Source organism: Pan troglodytes, chromosome 1 (genome assembly GCF_028858775.2).
Source record: "Pan troglodytes isolate AG18354 chromosome 1, NHGRI_mPanTro3-v2.0_pri, whole genome shotgun sequence".
NCBI lineage: Eukaryota > Metazoa > Chordata > Mammalia > Primates > Hominidae > Pan > Pan troglodytes.
Genome location: NC_072398.2, coordinates 66,600,889 through 66,616,614, shown reverse-complemented (window position 1 = coordinate 66,616,614; position 15,726 = coordinate 66,600,889). Strand labels below are relative to the sequence as shown.

The window sequence follows — 15,726 nt, the reverse complement described above, 5'->3', positions numbered from 1 at the left end:
ATAGCTAATGTTTGCTGTTCCATTAGATCTCCAAATTACAGAACCCAGAATCTTCAGCCTACTCTGCTCCCAGGTGAACATATGCAGGAAAGATGCAGCAAGCTGACCATCCACCTCATAATGCATATTCTGTGTTTGGTTTTCAGATGCTCAGTCCCTGGTATGATGAGTTTCTAGATGAAGAGGACTACTGGTTTCTCCTTTTTACGGTAGGAAGGACTTTGGGTTAGGAAGGAATCATGAGGATGAGGGAAGAAGAAAGAGTAATTACTGTTTTAAAAGGGTTATGTGTTAAAGTAAATGAAATTGTTATTTTTCCTGGAGTCAACCAAAGATCAGCATGGTCCCTGTTGTTCTAAAGCTAAACCTCTCAAGGAAAAGGACTCAGTGCATAAGATGACTTTGAAAAAGTCACAACCACAGAAAATTTCTTCCTTATAGAAAATGAGTTTGATTAGAAAAGGGTGGGGGTTGGCATGTAAAGGAGCAATGGTTCTTAACAATTGAAAACAACCTGCATAAGACCATGTAACAGGGAGGCATGGAGCACTGAGTTATTACAAAATTATTGCTTCTAGTCTAGTTCCTGTAACAAATGCCATCTTCCCCTCACCCTCTTCTCTTAGACACAGAACAGGTTCATCAGCTCCAGACAGCATAAAAGAGAATTTATAGGCAAAGAAGAGAACATTCTTCTTTATAGGAGGATTCAGCAGTCTCTAGAGTTAAGCCAGGCTTTGGCTGACATGAAGGAAATGGACTATATGCAGTGGCGAAAGATAGCTACTGAGGACCTGAAGCAAGGAGGCTCTCTCCAGGTAGAGCTGACATCTCCAGTGTTTCTAACAGGTCAGAGCAGTCACTGTAATTTTTTTGACCTTTACATATGGGAAACTGGAAAATAATATTGAACATTGACTAATTATTTACTAAGCGTCAGCACTATGCAATGCAGGGATTACCTAATTTGGTCATCAAAACAGCCTATGAGGTAAGTACTAAGTAACTGAGGCACAGAGAGGATGTGACCTCCCCAGGGTCAGAGTAAGTTGCAGTCAGGATTTGAATCCAGACAGACTGACCGTAGAGCTCCCTGCTGGATCTGAGGGAGCCAGAGTGCTCAAGTGTAGCTAGACTCTGGCCCACCAAAGCACCACCACAGTTGATGCTGAATACTTCATTTCATGCATCTGATAAGCATGTTCCATCTCACCACATTTCCTCCAGAACAGGGTCCAAGCACATTTCTGTGAACATATTTTACAGTCACCCTTCCCTTACATAACACACCAGCCCACCCAGGCAGTGGAGAGACATCGTTAGGAGCAAAAGGCTTTGCTGTCCCAGAAGTCTGGGGTTACACCCGTGCTCTCCTATTCACTTGTATGCTTGAGCAATGTATTTAACTTCTCTTTGAGCCCCAGTTTTCTCATCTGTAAAATGGGAATAATAACAAACTTATGCAGGTGACCTGAGATCATCTATGAAAGCTATTAGTACAATGTTTGACAATCACTTAAGAGTTCAATATTGTAAATGTTAGTCATTATTATTCAAATTGAGCATAGTGCTTTAATTATCTATGTTGAGGCAGTTGGAATACTGCATATTTCTCAAACTTTGATCCACAATATATACGTTTGACTTCATAATTCCTTAAATATATACCTGTGTATATGTGTGCACATATATATGAAAAAAAATTTCTAAAGCAATACTTGCCCTTATTACATAAGATGCTGTACTCCAACATTCTTTATTCTATTATGTTTCATGTCATATAAAAGCTAACAATGTCACCATTTATTTTTTGGCATACTAGTGAGTCATGACCTACACTTTGAAAAACATGGATAAAGAGTAAGCAAAAGCTTTGAAAATTCAGTTGTACCATTCATATGCTCTGTGAGCTTGGGCAAGTTACTCCATCTCTCTGAACCTAATTTGTTCATCTATGTAGTAGAGATAATGGCCCCTAATTTGTTTAGGATTAGAGGTAATGTATTTACATAGTAAGCAGGTGCTAAGTAAATGGTACTTGTTAGATTACCAAAAGAATGTAACATCCGGCTCTTTTTTAAAACTTTAATATGCACTCTATATATAAACCAAGATGCCCTGGATGCCTGCCTGTCAGAGCCATGCTTGGGCATAAGTTATTTAAATCTAGCATGAACAGGCCCTCTTTTTTAACCATAGAGATTCCACTCTCTCTCTAAATCCTGAGGATCTTAGATTCTTTCCCAGGAATCAAGATCAAAGTAGATGAAAAGATGGCTGGTAAGTTTCACCACACATATGTTGGGCAATAGGCGTTACTTTGGTGGCTATGGGACACAAGGGATAGCCAGTAAGAATGTGAACCACCCTCCACGGAAGCTCCTTGTCCCTCTCCAAAGCACATATCATTACTTCCTCTATCACTGCTTTTTTGGAGCACAAGTCTGGCCTAATAAAGGGCCTTCTTTGAATTTGGCCAAATCAGAGCCTTGAATCTCAGGTAGGTTGGTGTCTCAAGCTGTACCCTAAACTCACAGAGTACCAGAGCTAGAACATTATCTTTTTTTTTTTTTTTTTTTTGAGATGGAGTGTGGTGGAACAATCACAGCTCACTGCAGCCATGACTTCCCAGACTCAAGCAAAGCTCCCACCTCAGCCTCCTAAGTTGGTGGGACTACAGGCATGCACCACCACACCCAGCTAATTTTTTATTTTTTGTAGAGATGGGTCTTGCCATGTTGCCCAGGCTAGGCTTGAACTCCTGGGCTGAAGCCATCCTCCTGTCTTGGCTTCCCAAAATGCTGGGATTAAAGGTGTGAGTGACCATGCCTAGCCTATGTATGGTACTTTTAAAAAATTATTATTATTATTATTATTATTATTTGAGATGGAGTCTCCCTTTGTCTCCCAGGCTGGAGTGCAGTGGTGCTGTCTTGCCTCACTGCAACCTCCACCTCCCAGGTTCATGCAATTCTCCTGCCTCAGCCTCCAGAGTAGCTGGGATTGCAGGCATCCGCCACCATGCCCTGCTAATTTTTGTATTTTATTAGAGATAGGGTTTCACTATGTTGGCCAGGCTGGTCTCGAGCTCCTGACCTCAAGTGATCCACCTGTCTCAGCCTCCCAAAGTGCTGGGATTACAGGTGTGAGCCACCACACCCGACCACTATCATCTTTTATACAGGGAAACATGACTTCCAGAATGGTAAAAAGACTTGCCCAAGGTTGCTCAGCAAGGAAGGAATTGATACAGGACTAGAAACCTGGATCCACTGCAGAAATAACCCACTGCTCTTAACACTTATGATCAAGATTCTCCTTGATTACACATCATGGTGATGATGATGATGATGATGACTCACATTCACGGGTCCACACCCCAGTACTCTTTATAGACTCAAACAGTATAGCTTCAGAAAGTACTGAACTGCCTAGAGAGTTCCAGGAGAACTCTGTGCATTTAGATATACTCTAAATCCCAGAACTCACAACCCAAATGAATACTTCTCCTCGGTAGGAAGTAAGGTGCTACTATTCTGCTTCTGTTAACCAGATCATTGTTAAAACGTCTCTTTCTATCTCAGCCTCATTGTCTCACCACATTTTGGATACAAAAAGGTATTCCCTCTCAATTCATCATGCATAACTTAAGATGATATATGGCTCTTTCTAGAAAAAAAATCCACTCCAAAGGACAATGATTTGCAACTATTGATAATATTCAGATAGGTAAGTTAATTCTGAAAGTAATTCCCAAAGTCAGAGCTGAGAAAGGGAAAACATAGCATAGCATGTTCTTTGCCATTTGTTATTCTTAGGGGCTTCAATTTTTTTTGAAGCAATAGTAGAATGTTTGAAATGCATTTGTAGTTGTGGTCTCATGCCCGCACTTCGGGAGGCCAAGGCGGGAGTATCGCTAGAACCTAGGAGTTCAAGACCAGCCTGGGCAACATGGCAAAAACCTGTCTCTGCAAAAGAACAAATACATTTGCTACTCAATCCCTCAACAGATGGATGCTTTGAAGGAGTCGCCACTCATTTGTATGAGTTACTTCTCATATATGAATTAAAAAATAGTAGCTCTTTCAAGTCATATCTTGGTTACCCTAGCATCCCTCAGGCAAATAATCTCCATGGGTCAGTTTTCCCTAAGAAGGAGAGGATCTTCTCATTCTGGAGGGGAGAGGAGGCTTATTTCCTAGCCTATAATTTAGCTTAGGGAACTTGTATTATTTCTGTAAACATCCCATTAAAACACTATTGGCCACTTTAAATAACCTTTTTTTTTTTTTTTTTTTTTTTTTTGAGGTGGATTCTCCCTCTGTGGCCCAGGCTGGATGGAGTGCAGTGGCCCAATCTCAGCTCACTACAAGCTCCGCCTCCCAGGTTCACACCATTCTCCTGCCTCAGCCTCCCAAGTAGCTGGGACCACAGGCGCCCGCCACCATACCCGGCTAATTTTTTTGTATTTTTAGTAGAGACAGGGTTTCACCATGTTAGTCAGGATGGTCTCAATCTCCTGACCTTGTGATCCGCCCATCTCAGCCTCCCAAAGTGCTGGGATTACAAACGTGAGCCACCGCGCCCAGCATTTTAAAGGCAATACCTTCAACAAAAGTATATGAATCTTTGAACCCAGACTTTGGACAACTAAACTCTATCTTTGTTTTTCCTTACTTCACAGACATAACTAAAATGTCCTTTGAGGAGCTTTGCTACAAGAACCCAAAGATGGCCATACAGAAGATCAGTGATGACTACAAAATATACTGTGAGAAAGCACCTAAAATAGGCAAGTGTTTAAAATCAGGGATAGACGAGGCAACTAGGTTTTTTCAAATCTAAGAGAAAATCTGTAATCTTGTGTTCTTTAAGGAACATAAGCCAAAAGAGGAACCATGCTCTGTTGGAAATGGAGAGGTGGTTAGGGGCTAATGACTATGTCTTTTTTCTCCTACGAAACCACAGAAGAGCATCATGAAAATAAGATGTAATCATAAATGAATGAAGTGATGATGGTTAAGATTGTTCATTTCTACTTTCTTATCTAGTTATCACTCTGGGGTTTTAATTAATGTGAATTCTTCTTCTGTCAAGTTACCTGGAGGCTGAGATTTGTAAAGGGATGTTTGTTAAGGAGTGCTCTTGGGAATAATACCTCTAAGAGAGTGAGGAAGGCAGGACTGGGGAGAGGTAGATGCTGAACTGTGAAGCAATCACAACAGGCCTCAGCAGATGCCATAAGAAACTCTGGTGCCAGGGTGGCCCTTCAGAGTTGTCCCTCAGTGAGGTAAGAAATTTAATTTGGGCTTTAGTTCTTCCACATTGATCCACGGGAGATGTGAATGCCCCTGTGAAGGATATAACCTAGGGTTTATAGCCAGGCAGTTTCCTTTGGCTGAAGCAACTTCCAGAAGGGGCCTCCTCTCTGGGCCATCAGCAGCCAACACTCAGGCATCTAGGGGAATGAGTGCTTTGGCCCTGAAGGGAGGTTCTGGGTAGTACCCAGTACCACCCACTACTGTCCATTTGCTTTGTATAGAAATTTCACCTCATCTTGGAGTAGCTCCTCCAGGAATCTGATAGTTTCTTGTCCTGGGAAACGTATTTGAGAAAGGCAGGCTCACATTACTCTACCTTATCTGAAGACCATTGCTAATATTCCTTTTCTTCCTCTCCTGCTCCCCATCCTAGATTCCTCTCATGCTCAGCTAGCACCTCTGCTGGTCTTGGGGTCTTACTAGACTCTCATCTCTGGGATACCTGAGCCCCCGGTCATCACGACTTATCAGGCTGTGGCTGCTTCACTTGTCAACCTATCATACAAATTGGGCCAGGGAATACCAAGAGTGGCAAGTGAATTGTCCAGTATCTGCTATGTAACATGATCTTAATGATTAGGATCAATTACCCTATCGATACAGTGACTCCTTTGCTTGCCTGCTGACTTCTTGGCATAAGGAGCTTAATGCGATTGAACAGCTACTATTTCCTCTAGTAGAAGCATTCTGCCTCCAGGAACTAAGATCTCTAGACTGGCACTGTCCGTTACAGGAGCCACTAGCCCCATGTGGCCATTGAGCACTTGAAATGTGACTGGTACGTGTGGGTAAATAAAACACATTGTTAAAATTAATTTCACCCTTTTCTTTTTAGCTTTTTCAATGTGACTACTAGAAAATTTTAAATTATATACGTGGCTCACATTATATTTTTATTGGACAGCACTGGTCTAGACCTACAGAACCTAAAGGTATAAAGATGACAAATTTCCCTAAGTAAGTCTCTGATACTGATGGTAAATGGAACACTTCTTTCATTCATTGGTACCTGGGCCCATTTATTCTACTACTGAAGACACACCTTATAATGGTCTTTGAATTATCCTGGAAGATGATGCCTCATTTTCCTGAGGTATCATCATTCTCCCCCAGCATTCTGGTAGCTTCAAGCTGCTTTCACAGCTGTGCCTTCAAAAAGTGGCTCCATCACTTCATCAAGCCAGCAGCTCTCAAAGGAAATAGAACTAGTAGATCTCATCTTTGTGGGACCCATTGGCCATTGCCACACCTTCTTTGCTATAAAGTGTATCCCTTGGTCAGAGGCAATGTTATGTGAGATCCCACTGAGGGATCAATCACTTATAAGCCCCGAGGTGGTGATGCTGTCTGAGACCTTGCAGCTAAGATACATATCAGTTCCAGTCAAAATGAATTGCTGCTCTTTCCAGAATAGAAGGTGTTCAGTGTAATCGGTTTGTCACTAAGTGGCTGGCTTTTATTAGGGATGTTACTATACTGGGTACTGGGGGCTCTGCATTTGTTTCTGTTGCCAGCAACTTGAGTGTTTGGCACTCAAACATGGGGCACATGCTGTTGGTCTGTACATAGCCTCCATCCCTGCCACCTAGAACTCTGTCCATGAGCTCACTGTGCCAGCACTACAGTGGCTTATGACAGAGACTTGCTGGCATCAACTGGCAGAGTGTCATTCTGTCTGCTTGGTTGTTTAGTGCCTCTTTCATGGTAGTTGTTTTTTGGAGGGCTTTAAGATGCAATACAAAGATCTCCACATGTCATGTTTTTTCTCATAGATCCATCCACATGTGTATATTCTCAGACCATTTTGTCCCAGTATTCTAATCTTTCTCCTTCTAAGCCCCTGGCTTACCAGCCAAGCCATTCATCACTGCCCATGAGTATGTATATATTCTTATCCTGGGCTACTTCTCTTTCCACACAAACGAATGCACAGGTTCGCCGCCAAAGTTCTGCTTATGGCGTTGCAGGGGATTTTTCTCTCCCCATCATCTTTCAGGATCACCACTGATAGAGGGCTTCAGCTGTTTATTTTCACCAAGATATTGAGATGGTCCATTCATGAAACAGGTTCAGCATTTTTCCTCTTCTGTCAGCTGGTCATCAATGTGACCAGCCATAGATGTGATGACAGTGAAGTGGCAGTGCCACAGTGGTAATGACATGGGTGTCTGGGTCACCTGCTTAGGTAGTTTCTTGTACCTTCTGACCTGCCTCATGCCTGATTCCACATGTATCATTTACATTTTATGATGAATTACTGTTGAGCCACCTATGACTGGGTGATCTTGAGTAACCCAGTTTATGACGGTATAGTAATCTATTATCACACTGCTATAAAGAAATACCTGAGGTTGGGTAATTTATAAAGAAAAGATATTTAATTTGGCTCATGGTTCCACAGGCTATACAGGAAGCATAATGCTGGCATCTGCTTGGCTTCTGGGGAGGCCTCAGAAAATTTACAGTCATGACAGAAGGTGAAGGGGGAGCCAGAACTTCACGTGGTTGGAGCCAAAGGAAGAAACGGGGAGGTGCTACACATTTAACCAATAAGATATCATGAGAACTCACTCATGATGGTGAGGACAGTACCAAGGGGATGGTGATAATCCATTCATAAGAAACCACCCCATGAGCTAATAACCTCCCACCAGGCCCCACCTCCAACATTGGAGATTACATTTCAGCATGAGATTTGGGCGGGGACACAGATCCAAACCATATCGGATGGGTAGGTCTGTCTGTATGCTCACTTGATATCACATGGACAGGCTCTCTTACTTTACCATAGCTCAATAGCACATTGAAGTATTTTGTGAACAGTGAAGTTTTTTGCTGCAGATAACATGGCCTTACTCCAGAACTTTATGGATCTATTTCAAGATTATCCTTTTCAGGTCTGTCATAAACTCCATTGTCTTTTCCCACTACTGATACTCCTAAAACCATGGGATCTGTTGTGTTGTATGGCCTAAGTGTTAGGGCTATTTATACCAGAACCTTAACTTGCAGCAAAAATACTTTCCTACTCTGGGTCCCCCTAACATCTGGCAGCCTTATATTTCAGAAAAGTATTTTCAAGTGTGAAATAATGCTGTTTCTAAAACATAAAGAAGTCTACCAGATTTTATGCTTCCTTCTTAGTAGTGAAAGATGCAAGATGCAATCTATGTCCTTTATTTTGGAGAGGATGTCCAAATATGCACCAGATCACACTGGATTCTAGAACCTTTACTGATATAGTGGACCCTTCAGTCTTGGTAGGATTTATTCACCTCTGGAGCATATGTGTCTTACTAAGGCCCCCAAAATGCTTAGCCTTTATTGTTTATCTTGCCCAATGTATATGATACATGTGATACAATGTATATGATACTATTGATAATGTGGACTAATGTAATATTCTGCAGAGTAGATGATTTGGGGCCCATTGAATTACATTATGTCAGAGGATAGAAAAGTTAATATAATAATGGCAAGACAGTAAATATATATGCTGTCCATCCTACATCAATGTGAACTGCTTCTTGTCCTTCTTTATGATAGGAATGAAAAAGAGATAGATAGAAAGATAGTTAGATAGATAGATAGATAGATAATAGACTGTGTGTATGTGTGTGTGTGTGCATGTGTGTGTGTGTCTGTGTATCTTTTTCAGGAGATATATATTATATATATATAATTTTATATCTCCTGATATAAATATATATATATCTGTCAGGAGATATATATTTTTTTCAAGAGACAGATATACTATATATCTGAAAATAAAAATTGCTATTTTCTCTTGAAAATAACAACTAACTTATAGAAAAAAAAGTACAGGAAAAAAATCCTTTATTGAACCACTTGACAGTAGCTGTCAACCTAATGCCCCACCATCCTCAAATAATTCAGTGTATACTTTCAACAAACAAGGACATTCTCCCACAAAGCCACAATACAATGATCAGAATCAGGAAATTAACACTGATACATTACTACCACTTCATTTGCAGACCAAATTCAATATTTATTGAATGTCATCTTACTCAGATTTTCTTTGACTTTTATATCCTTGACACTTTTGAAGATTCCAAGTCTATTTTTACAGAGGTCCCTTCATTTTTGTTTGATGTTTTCTCATGATTAGGTTCAGGTTATGCATTCAGGTTATTCAGAAATATCATTGCAGTTCTTTTCACTGCAGCAAGTGGTGCACGATTTTGCTTTGTTCCATTACTGATGATGTTCCCACCCCTCTTTTTGTAGAAATGGGGTCTCACTATGCTCTCCAGGCTGTTTTTGAACTCCTGGCCTCAAGAGATCTTGCCTTGACCTCCCAGAGCACTGAGATTATAGGCATTGATCTTCCCTTTGATCATTTGGTTAATGTGGTACCTGCCAGGATTCTTTGTTATAAATTTATTATTTTTCCTATCATGATTAATAAGTATTGTGGGGGGTGTACTTTAAAATTATGTAAATATCTCATTCTTACACTCTTAATTCATTAATTTATATGAACTCGTTTTTTTATTCAATGGGTTATAATTCATTACTGTGATTATTTTGGTGCTCAAATATTCCCCAGTTTGGTAAGTGGCACCCATTTCAAGCTGGCTTATGTCTCGTTTTGGAATGTCTCTTGAGCATGCTCTTGCTTTTTTGTATATGCCTCCCAGGTGCATCTTCTACTTTCCCTGTCTAGCTCTAGAATCAGTCGTTTATTTGAAGAGCCTCATTCCTTTTCTTAGAGAATGATGCTTAAAAGCCAAAATCAAGAAACTAGATTAACTCATTGCTATTGGAGTGTCACTGCAATCAGATCTTATTAGTGGTTCGAGCTAAAGAATGTGTGTGTCCCAGAGATTCTGATATGTTGTATCTTTGTTCTCCTGGGTTTCAAGAATTTCTTGATTTCTGCCTCAATTTTATTGTTTACTCAGCAGTCATTCAGGAGCAGATTGTTTAGTTTCCAAGTAATTGTATGGTTTTGAGTGATCTTTTTAGTGATTTTCTTAGTGATTTCTATTTTTATTGTGCCATGGGCCAACAGTGTGGTTGGTTTAAATTCAGTTTTTTGTTTTTTGTTTTTAATTTGCTGAGTTGTTCTATGGCTGATTATGTGACCAACTTTTTTCTTTCCTTTGTTTGTTTGTTTTTTTTTTTTTGAGACAGAGTCTTGCTCTTGTTGCCCAGCCCGGAGTGCAATGGCACGATCTTGGCTCACTGCAACCTCCACCTCCTGGGTTCAAGCGATTCTCCTGCCTCAGCCTCCTGAAGAACAGGGATTACAGGCACCCACCACCACACCTGGCTAATTTTTGTATTTTTAGTAGAGATGGGGTTTCACCATGTTGGCCAGGCTGGTCTCGAACTCCTGACCTCAGGTGATCTTCCTGCCTCAGCCTCCCAAAGTGCTGGGATTACAGGCGCGAGCCCCGGCACCTGGCTCTTATGTGGCCAATTTTAGAGTATGCGCCATGTGCAGATAAGAAGAATGTATGTTCTGTTGTTTTGGGGTGAAGATTTCTGTAGATGCCAGTTAGGTCCATTTGGGTCAAGTGTTGTGTTCAGGTCTGGAATACCTTTGTTAGTTTTCTGCCTCAAAGTTCTAATACCATCAGTGGGGTGTTGAAGTCTCCCACTGTTATTATGTGATTGTCTAAGTCTCTTCGCAGGTCTCTAAGAACTTGTTTTATGATCCTGGGAGCTCCTGTGTTGGGTGCATACATATATATTTAGGATAGTTAAGTCTTGTTTAATTGAACCTTTACCATTATGTGATGCCTTTATTTGTCTTTTTTGATTGTTGTTGATTTAAAGACTGTTTTGTTTGAAATTAGAATAGCAACCTCTGCCTTTTTTGTTTGTTTTCCATTTGCTTGGTAGATTTTTCTCCATCTCTTTACTTTGAGCCTGTGGGTGTCATTGCATGTGAGATGAATCTCTTGAAGATAGTAACAGTTGGGTCTTGCTTTTTTATCCAGCCTGCCACTCTGTGCCTTTTAATTGGGACATTTAGCCCATTTACATTCAAGGTTAATATTGATAGGTGTGGATTTGATTCTGTCCTCATTAGCTGGTTATTATGCAGACTTGATTTTGTAGTTGCCTTATAGTGTCAATGGCCTATGTACTTAAGTGTGCTTTTGTGGTAGTCAATAACAGTCTTTCATTTCCATATTTAGCACTCCCTTAAGGACCTCTTGTAAGGCAGGTCTGGTGGCAACAAATTCTCTTAGCATTTGCTTGTCTGAAAAGTTAGATACTAGATTTTTACCAGATACATGATTTGCAAATATTTACTTCCATTCTGTGGGCTGTATTTTCACTATGTTGATAATGTTCTTTGATGCACAAAAGTTTTCAATTTTGGTGAAGTCCAATTTGTGTTTTCTTTCATTTTTTGCTCGTGCTTTTAGTGTCATATTTAAAAATGTTTGCCAAATCCATGGTCTTGAAGGTTTACCTCTTTGTTTTATCCAAGAGCTTTAAAGTATTAGCATCTACACTTAAGTTTGTTATTCATTTTGAGTTAATTTTTTTGTGTGGTGTGAGGAAAGAGTTTAACTTCATTCTTTTGTGGTTGAATAGCCAATTGATCCAGCACCATTTGTTGAAGAGACTCTTCTTTCCCCCCATTGAATGGTGTAGACATGCTAGTCAAAAATAAATTGACTGTACATGTATGTTTTTATTTTTGGAATCAAAATTCAATTCCATTGATCTCTAAGTTTATTTTTATACTAGTGCCACTATTTTGATAACTGTGTTTTATAGTAAGTTTTAAAATCAGGAGATGTGAGTCCTTCAATTTTATTTTTTCAAGGTCGTTTTTGCTATTTGGGATAGCTTGCAATTCTATGTGAGTTTTTGGACCAACTTTTCCATTTTTTCAAAAAATAATCATCGGGGTTTGAATTGAGATTGTACTGAATCTATAGATCATTTTGGGTAGCATCGCCATATTCAATCTTCCAATTTATGAACACAGGATATATTTTTCTTTAAGTCTTCTTTAATTTCTCTCAGCAATACTTTGTAATTTTTAGTTTACAAGTTTTACATTTTCATGATTACATTTATAAGTATTTAATTCTTTCTGATGCTATTGTAAGTGGAACTATTTTTATTTCATTTCAGATTGTTCATTGTGAGTATATAGAAATACAACTGATTATTGCATATTGAATTTGTATCCTAAAACTTTGCTAAATTTGTTTACTAGGTTTAATAGTATTTTGTGGATTCTTTAGAATTTTCTGTACATTAGATCGTGTCACGTGTCACCTCTGAATAAAATAGCTTTGCTTGTTCCTTCCCAATGTGGACATTTTTCTTTTCTTTTCTTGCATAAGTGCTCTGGCTAGAACTTCCAGTACAATGCTAAATAAAAACAGTGAAAGAAGGCATGCTTGTCTTCCTCCTGAGCTGAGGGGCAAAGCTTTCAGTCTTTCACCATTGACTATAATGTTTCCTGTGACTTTGCCCTTTATCATGTTGAGGATGTTCTCTTCTATTTCTAGTTTGTTGGATAATTTTTATGATGAAAGAATGTTGGATTTTGTCAAATCCTTTTTCTCTGTCAATTGAGATGATTTTCTTCCTTCCTTTCTCTCTTTCTCTCTTTCTTTCTTTCTTTCTTTTTCTTTTCTTTTCTTTTTTCTTTTCTTTTCTTTTTTTTTTTTTTTTTTTGAGACAGAGTCTTGCTCTGTCGCCCAGGCTGGAGTGCAGTGGTGCATCTTGGCTCACTGCAATCTCCATCTCCCAGGTTCAAGCAATTCTCCTCCCTCAGCCTCCCGAATAGCTGGGATTACAGGTGTGTACCATTGCGCCTGGCTAATTTTTGAATTTTTATTAGAGACGGGGTTTCACCATGTTGTCTAGGATGGTCTTGAACTCCTGACCTCAAGTGATCCTCCTGCCTCTGCCTCCAAGAATGCTGGGATTACAGACGTGAGCCGCTACGCCCCGCCTTGATGTGTAACCTCCTTAATATTCTACTGGATTTGATATGTTCACGTTGTATTGAGGATTTTTGCATCTATATCCATAAGGAATGTTGGTCCATAGCTTTCGTGGGTTGTCTTTGTCTGATTTATTATTAGGATCGTGCTGACCTCAGAATGAGTTAGGAAGCATCTCCTCCTCTTCAATATTTTGGCAGAGTTTAAGAAGAATTGATGTTAATTCTTGAAATGTTATGTAGAATTTACCAGTGAAGTCATCAGGTCCTGAGGTTTTCTTTGTTGGGTGGTTCTTGATTATTGGTTCAATCTCCCATTCAAACCGTTATTTTTTCTTGAGTCAGTTTTAGAAGTTTGTGCATTTTTTGAACTTTGTTTATCTAGATTACCTAATTTGTTGCCATAAAATTGTTTATAGTAGTTCTCTTGTAATCCTTTTTATTTCTGTAAGTTTGGTAGTAATGTCTTCACTTTTATTTCTGATGTTAATAATTTAATTCTTTTCCCTTTTTTTCTTGATAAGTCTAGCTAAATGTTTGCCAATTTTGTTATCTTTTCAAAAGAAAAAGCTGTTGTTTTTGCTGACGGTCTCTATTGCTCTCAGAAAGTAGATGCTTCTACTCCCTATTTTGTCTGCTTCCACTCTAGTCTTTATTATTCCTTTCTTCTACTGGTTTTAGATTTAGCTTGGCTGGGTGCAGTGGCTCATACCTGTAATCCCAGCACTTTGGAGGCCGAGGCAGGATACCTTGAACCTAGGAGTTTGAGAGCAGTCTGAGCACATAATGAGACCCTGTCTCTACAAAAAATTAAAAAATTAACCAGGCATAATGGCACATGCCTGTAGTCCCAGCTACTTGTGAGGCTGGGGTGGGAGGATTGCTTGAGCCTAGGAAGCTGAGGCTGCAGTGACCTATGATCATGCCACAGTACTCCAGCCTGGACAACAGAGTAAGACCCCATCTCTAAAAAACAACAACAAAAACAGATTTAGCATGCTCTTCTTTATCTAGTTCCGAATCTGGAAGGCTAGATTATTTACTTGGTATCTTCTTTTTTAATATCTGCATTTATAAGTTTCTTTTTGAGCAGTGTTTTCACTGCATCCTATAGGTTTTGGCATGTGATGTTTTTATTTTCCTTTAGCTGAAAATTAATGTTTTGAGCTAAAGGAAATTAATGTTTTAATATATGCATTTGTAGGTTTCTTTTTGAGCAGTGTTTTCACTGCATCCCATAGGTTTTGGCATGTAATGTTTTTATTTTCCTTTAGCTCAAAATTAATGTACTTTTCAAGGTGCCCAACCTCATTGATCAGAGAAATGCAGATTGAAACTACAATGTGATGTCATCTCACCCCAGTTAAAATGGCTTATATCCAAAAGACAGGCAATAACAAATGCCGGCAAGGATGTGGAGAAAAGGAAACCCTTGCACACTGTTGGTGGGAATGTAAATTAGTACAACCACTATGGAGAACAATTTGGAGATTCCTCAAAAAACTAAAAATAGAGCTATCATATGATCCAGCAACCCCACTGCTAGGTATACCCAAAAGAAAGGAAATCAGTTATCGAAGAGTTATCTGCACTCCCATGTTTGTTGCAGCACTGTTCATGATAGCCAAGATTTGGAAGCAACCTACACGTCCATCTTGATGCAAGATTTGCTTCTAAATCTTGGCTATCATGAACAGCATCAAGATGGACATGGATAAAGAAATGGATCCAGATGAATTGATAAAGAAAATGTGCTCCTATACACAATGGAATACTATTCAGCCATAAAAAGAATGAGATTCAATCATGTGCAACAACATGGATGGAACTGGAGGTCATTATGTTAAGTGAAATAAGCCAGGCACAGAAAGACAAACATTGCATGTTCTCACATATTTGTGGGATCTAAAAATCAAAACAATTGAACCCATGGAGATAGAGAGTAGAAGGATGGTTACCAGCGGCTAGGAAGGGTAATTGTGGGGTGGGGGAAGGGTGGGTTGTGTAGGGTGGTGAGGGGGAGTTAAGGATAGTTAATAGGTACAAAAAAGGAGTTTGAATGAATAAAGCCTAGTATTTGATAGCACAACAGAGTGGCTATTATCAATAATAATTTAATCGTACATTTTTAAATAACTAAAAGAACATAATTGGATTGTTTGTAACACAAAGGATAAATGCTTGAGTGGATGGATACTCCATCTTTCATGATGTAATAATTATGTATTACATGCCTGTATCAAAACATCTTATGTATCCCATAAATATACACACCTAAGTACCCACAAAAATTAAAAGTTTCTTAAAAAACAAAGTTATCATGCTTTTCAGCCCCCAAATTTTTATTTGGTCCCTTTTGTAATTTCTCTCTCTTTTTTTTTTTTTTTTTTTTTTTTTGAGACAGAGTCTCACTCTGTCACCCAGGCTGGAATGCAGTGGTGGAATCTTGGCTCA

General features: G+C 39.3%; 1 protein-coding gene across 16 annotated transcripts in view; it reads left to right on the top strand.

Moving 5' to 3' along the window:
- RGSL1 (regulator of G protein signaling like 1) overlaps nucleotides 1-15,726 on the top strand; it is a 108,178-nt gene that overhangs the window by 37,954 nt on the left and 54,498 nt on the right. For all 16 annotated transcript variants that reach the window (XM_054656521.2, XM_063794886.1, XM_063794874.1 and 13 more), the window contains 3 exons: nucleotides 147-209; nucleotides 627-849; nucleotides 4,685-4,792. In XM_054656521.2, the coding sequence (XP_054512496.1) occupies nucleotides 147-209; nucleotides 627-849; nucleotides 4,685-4,792 (394 nt within the window). The remainder of the gene's footprint in view (nucleotides 1-146; nucleotides 210-626; nucleotides 850-4,684; nucleotides 4,793-15,726) is intronic.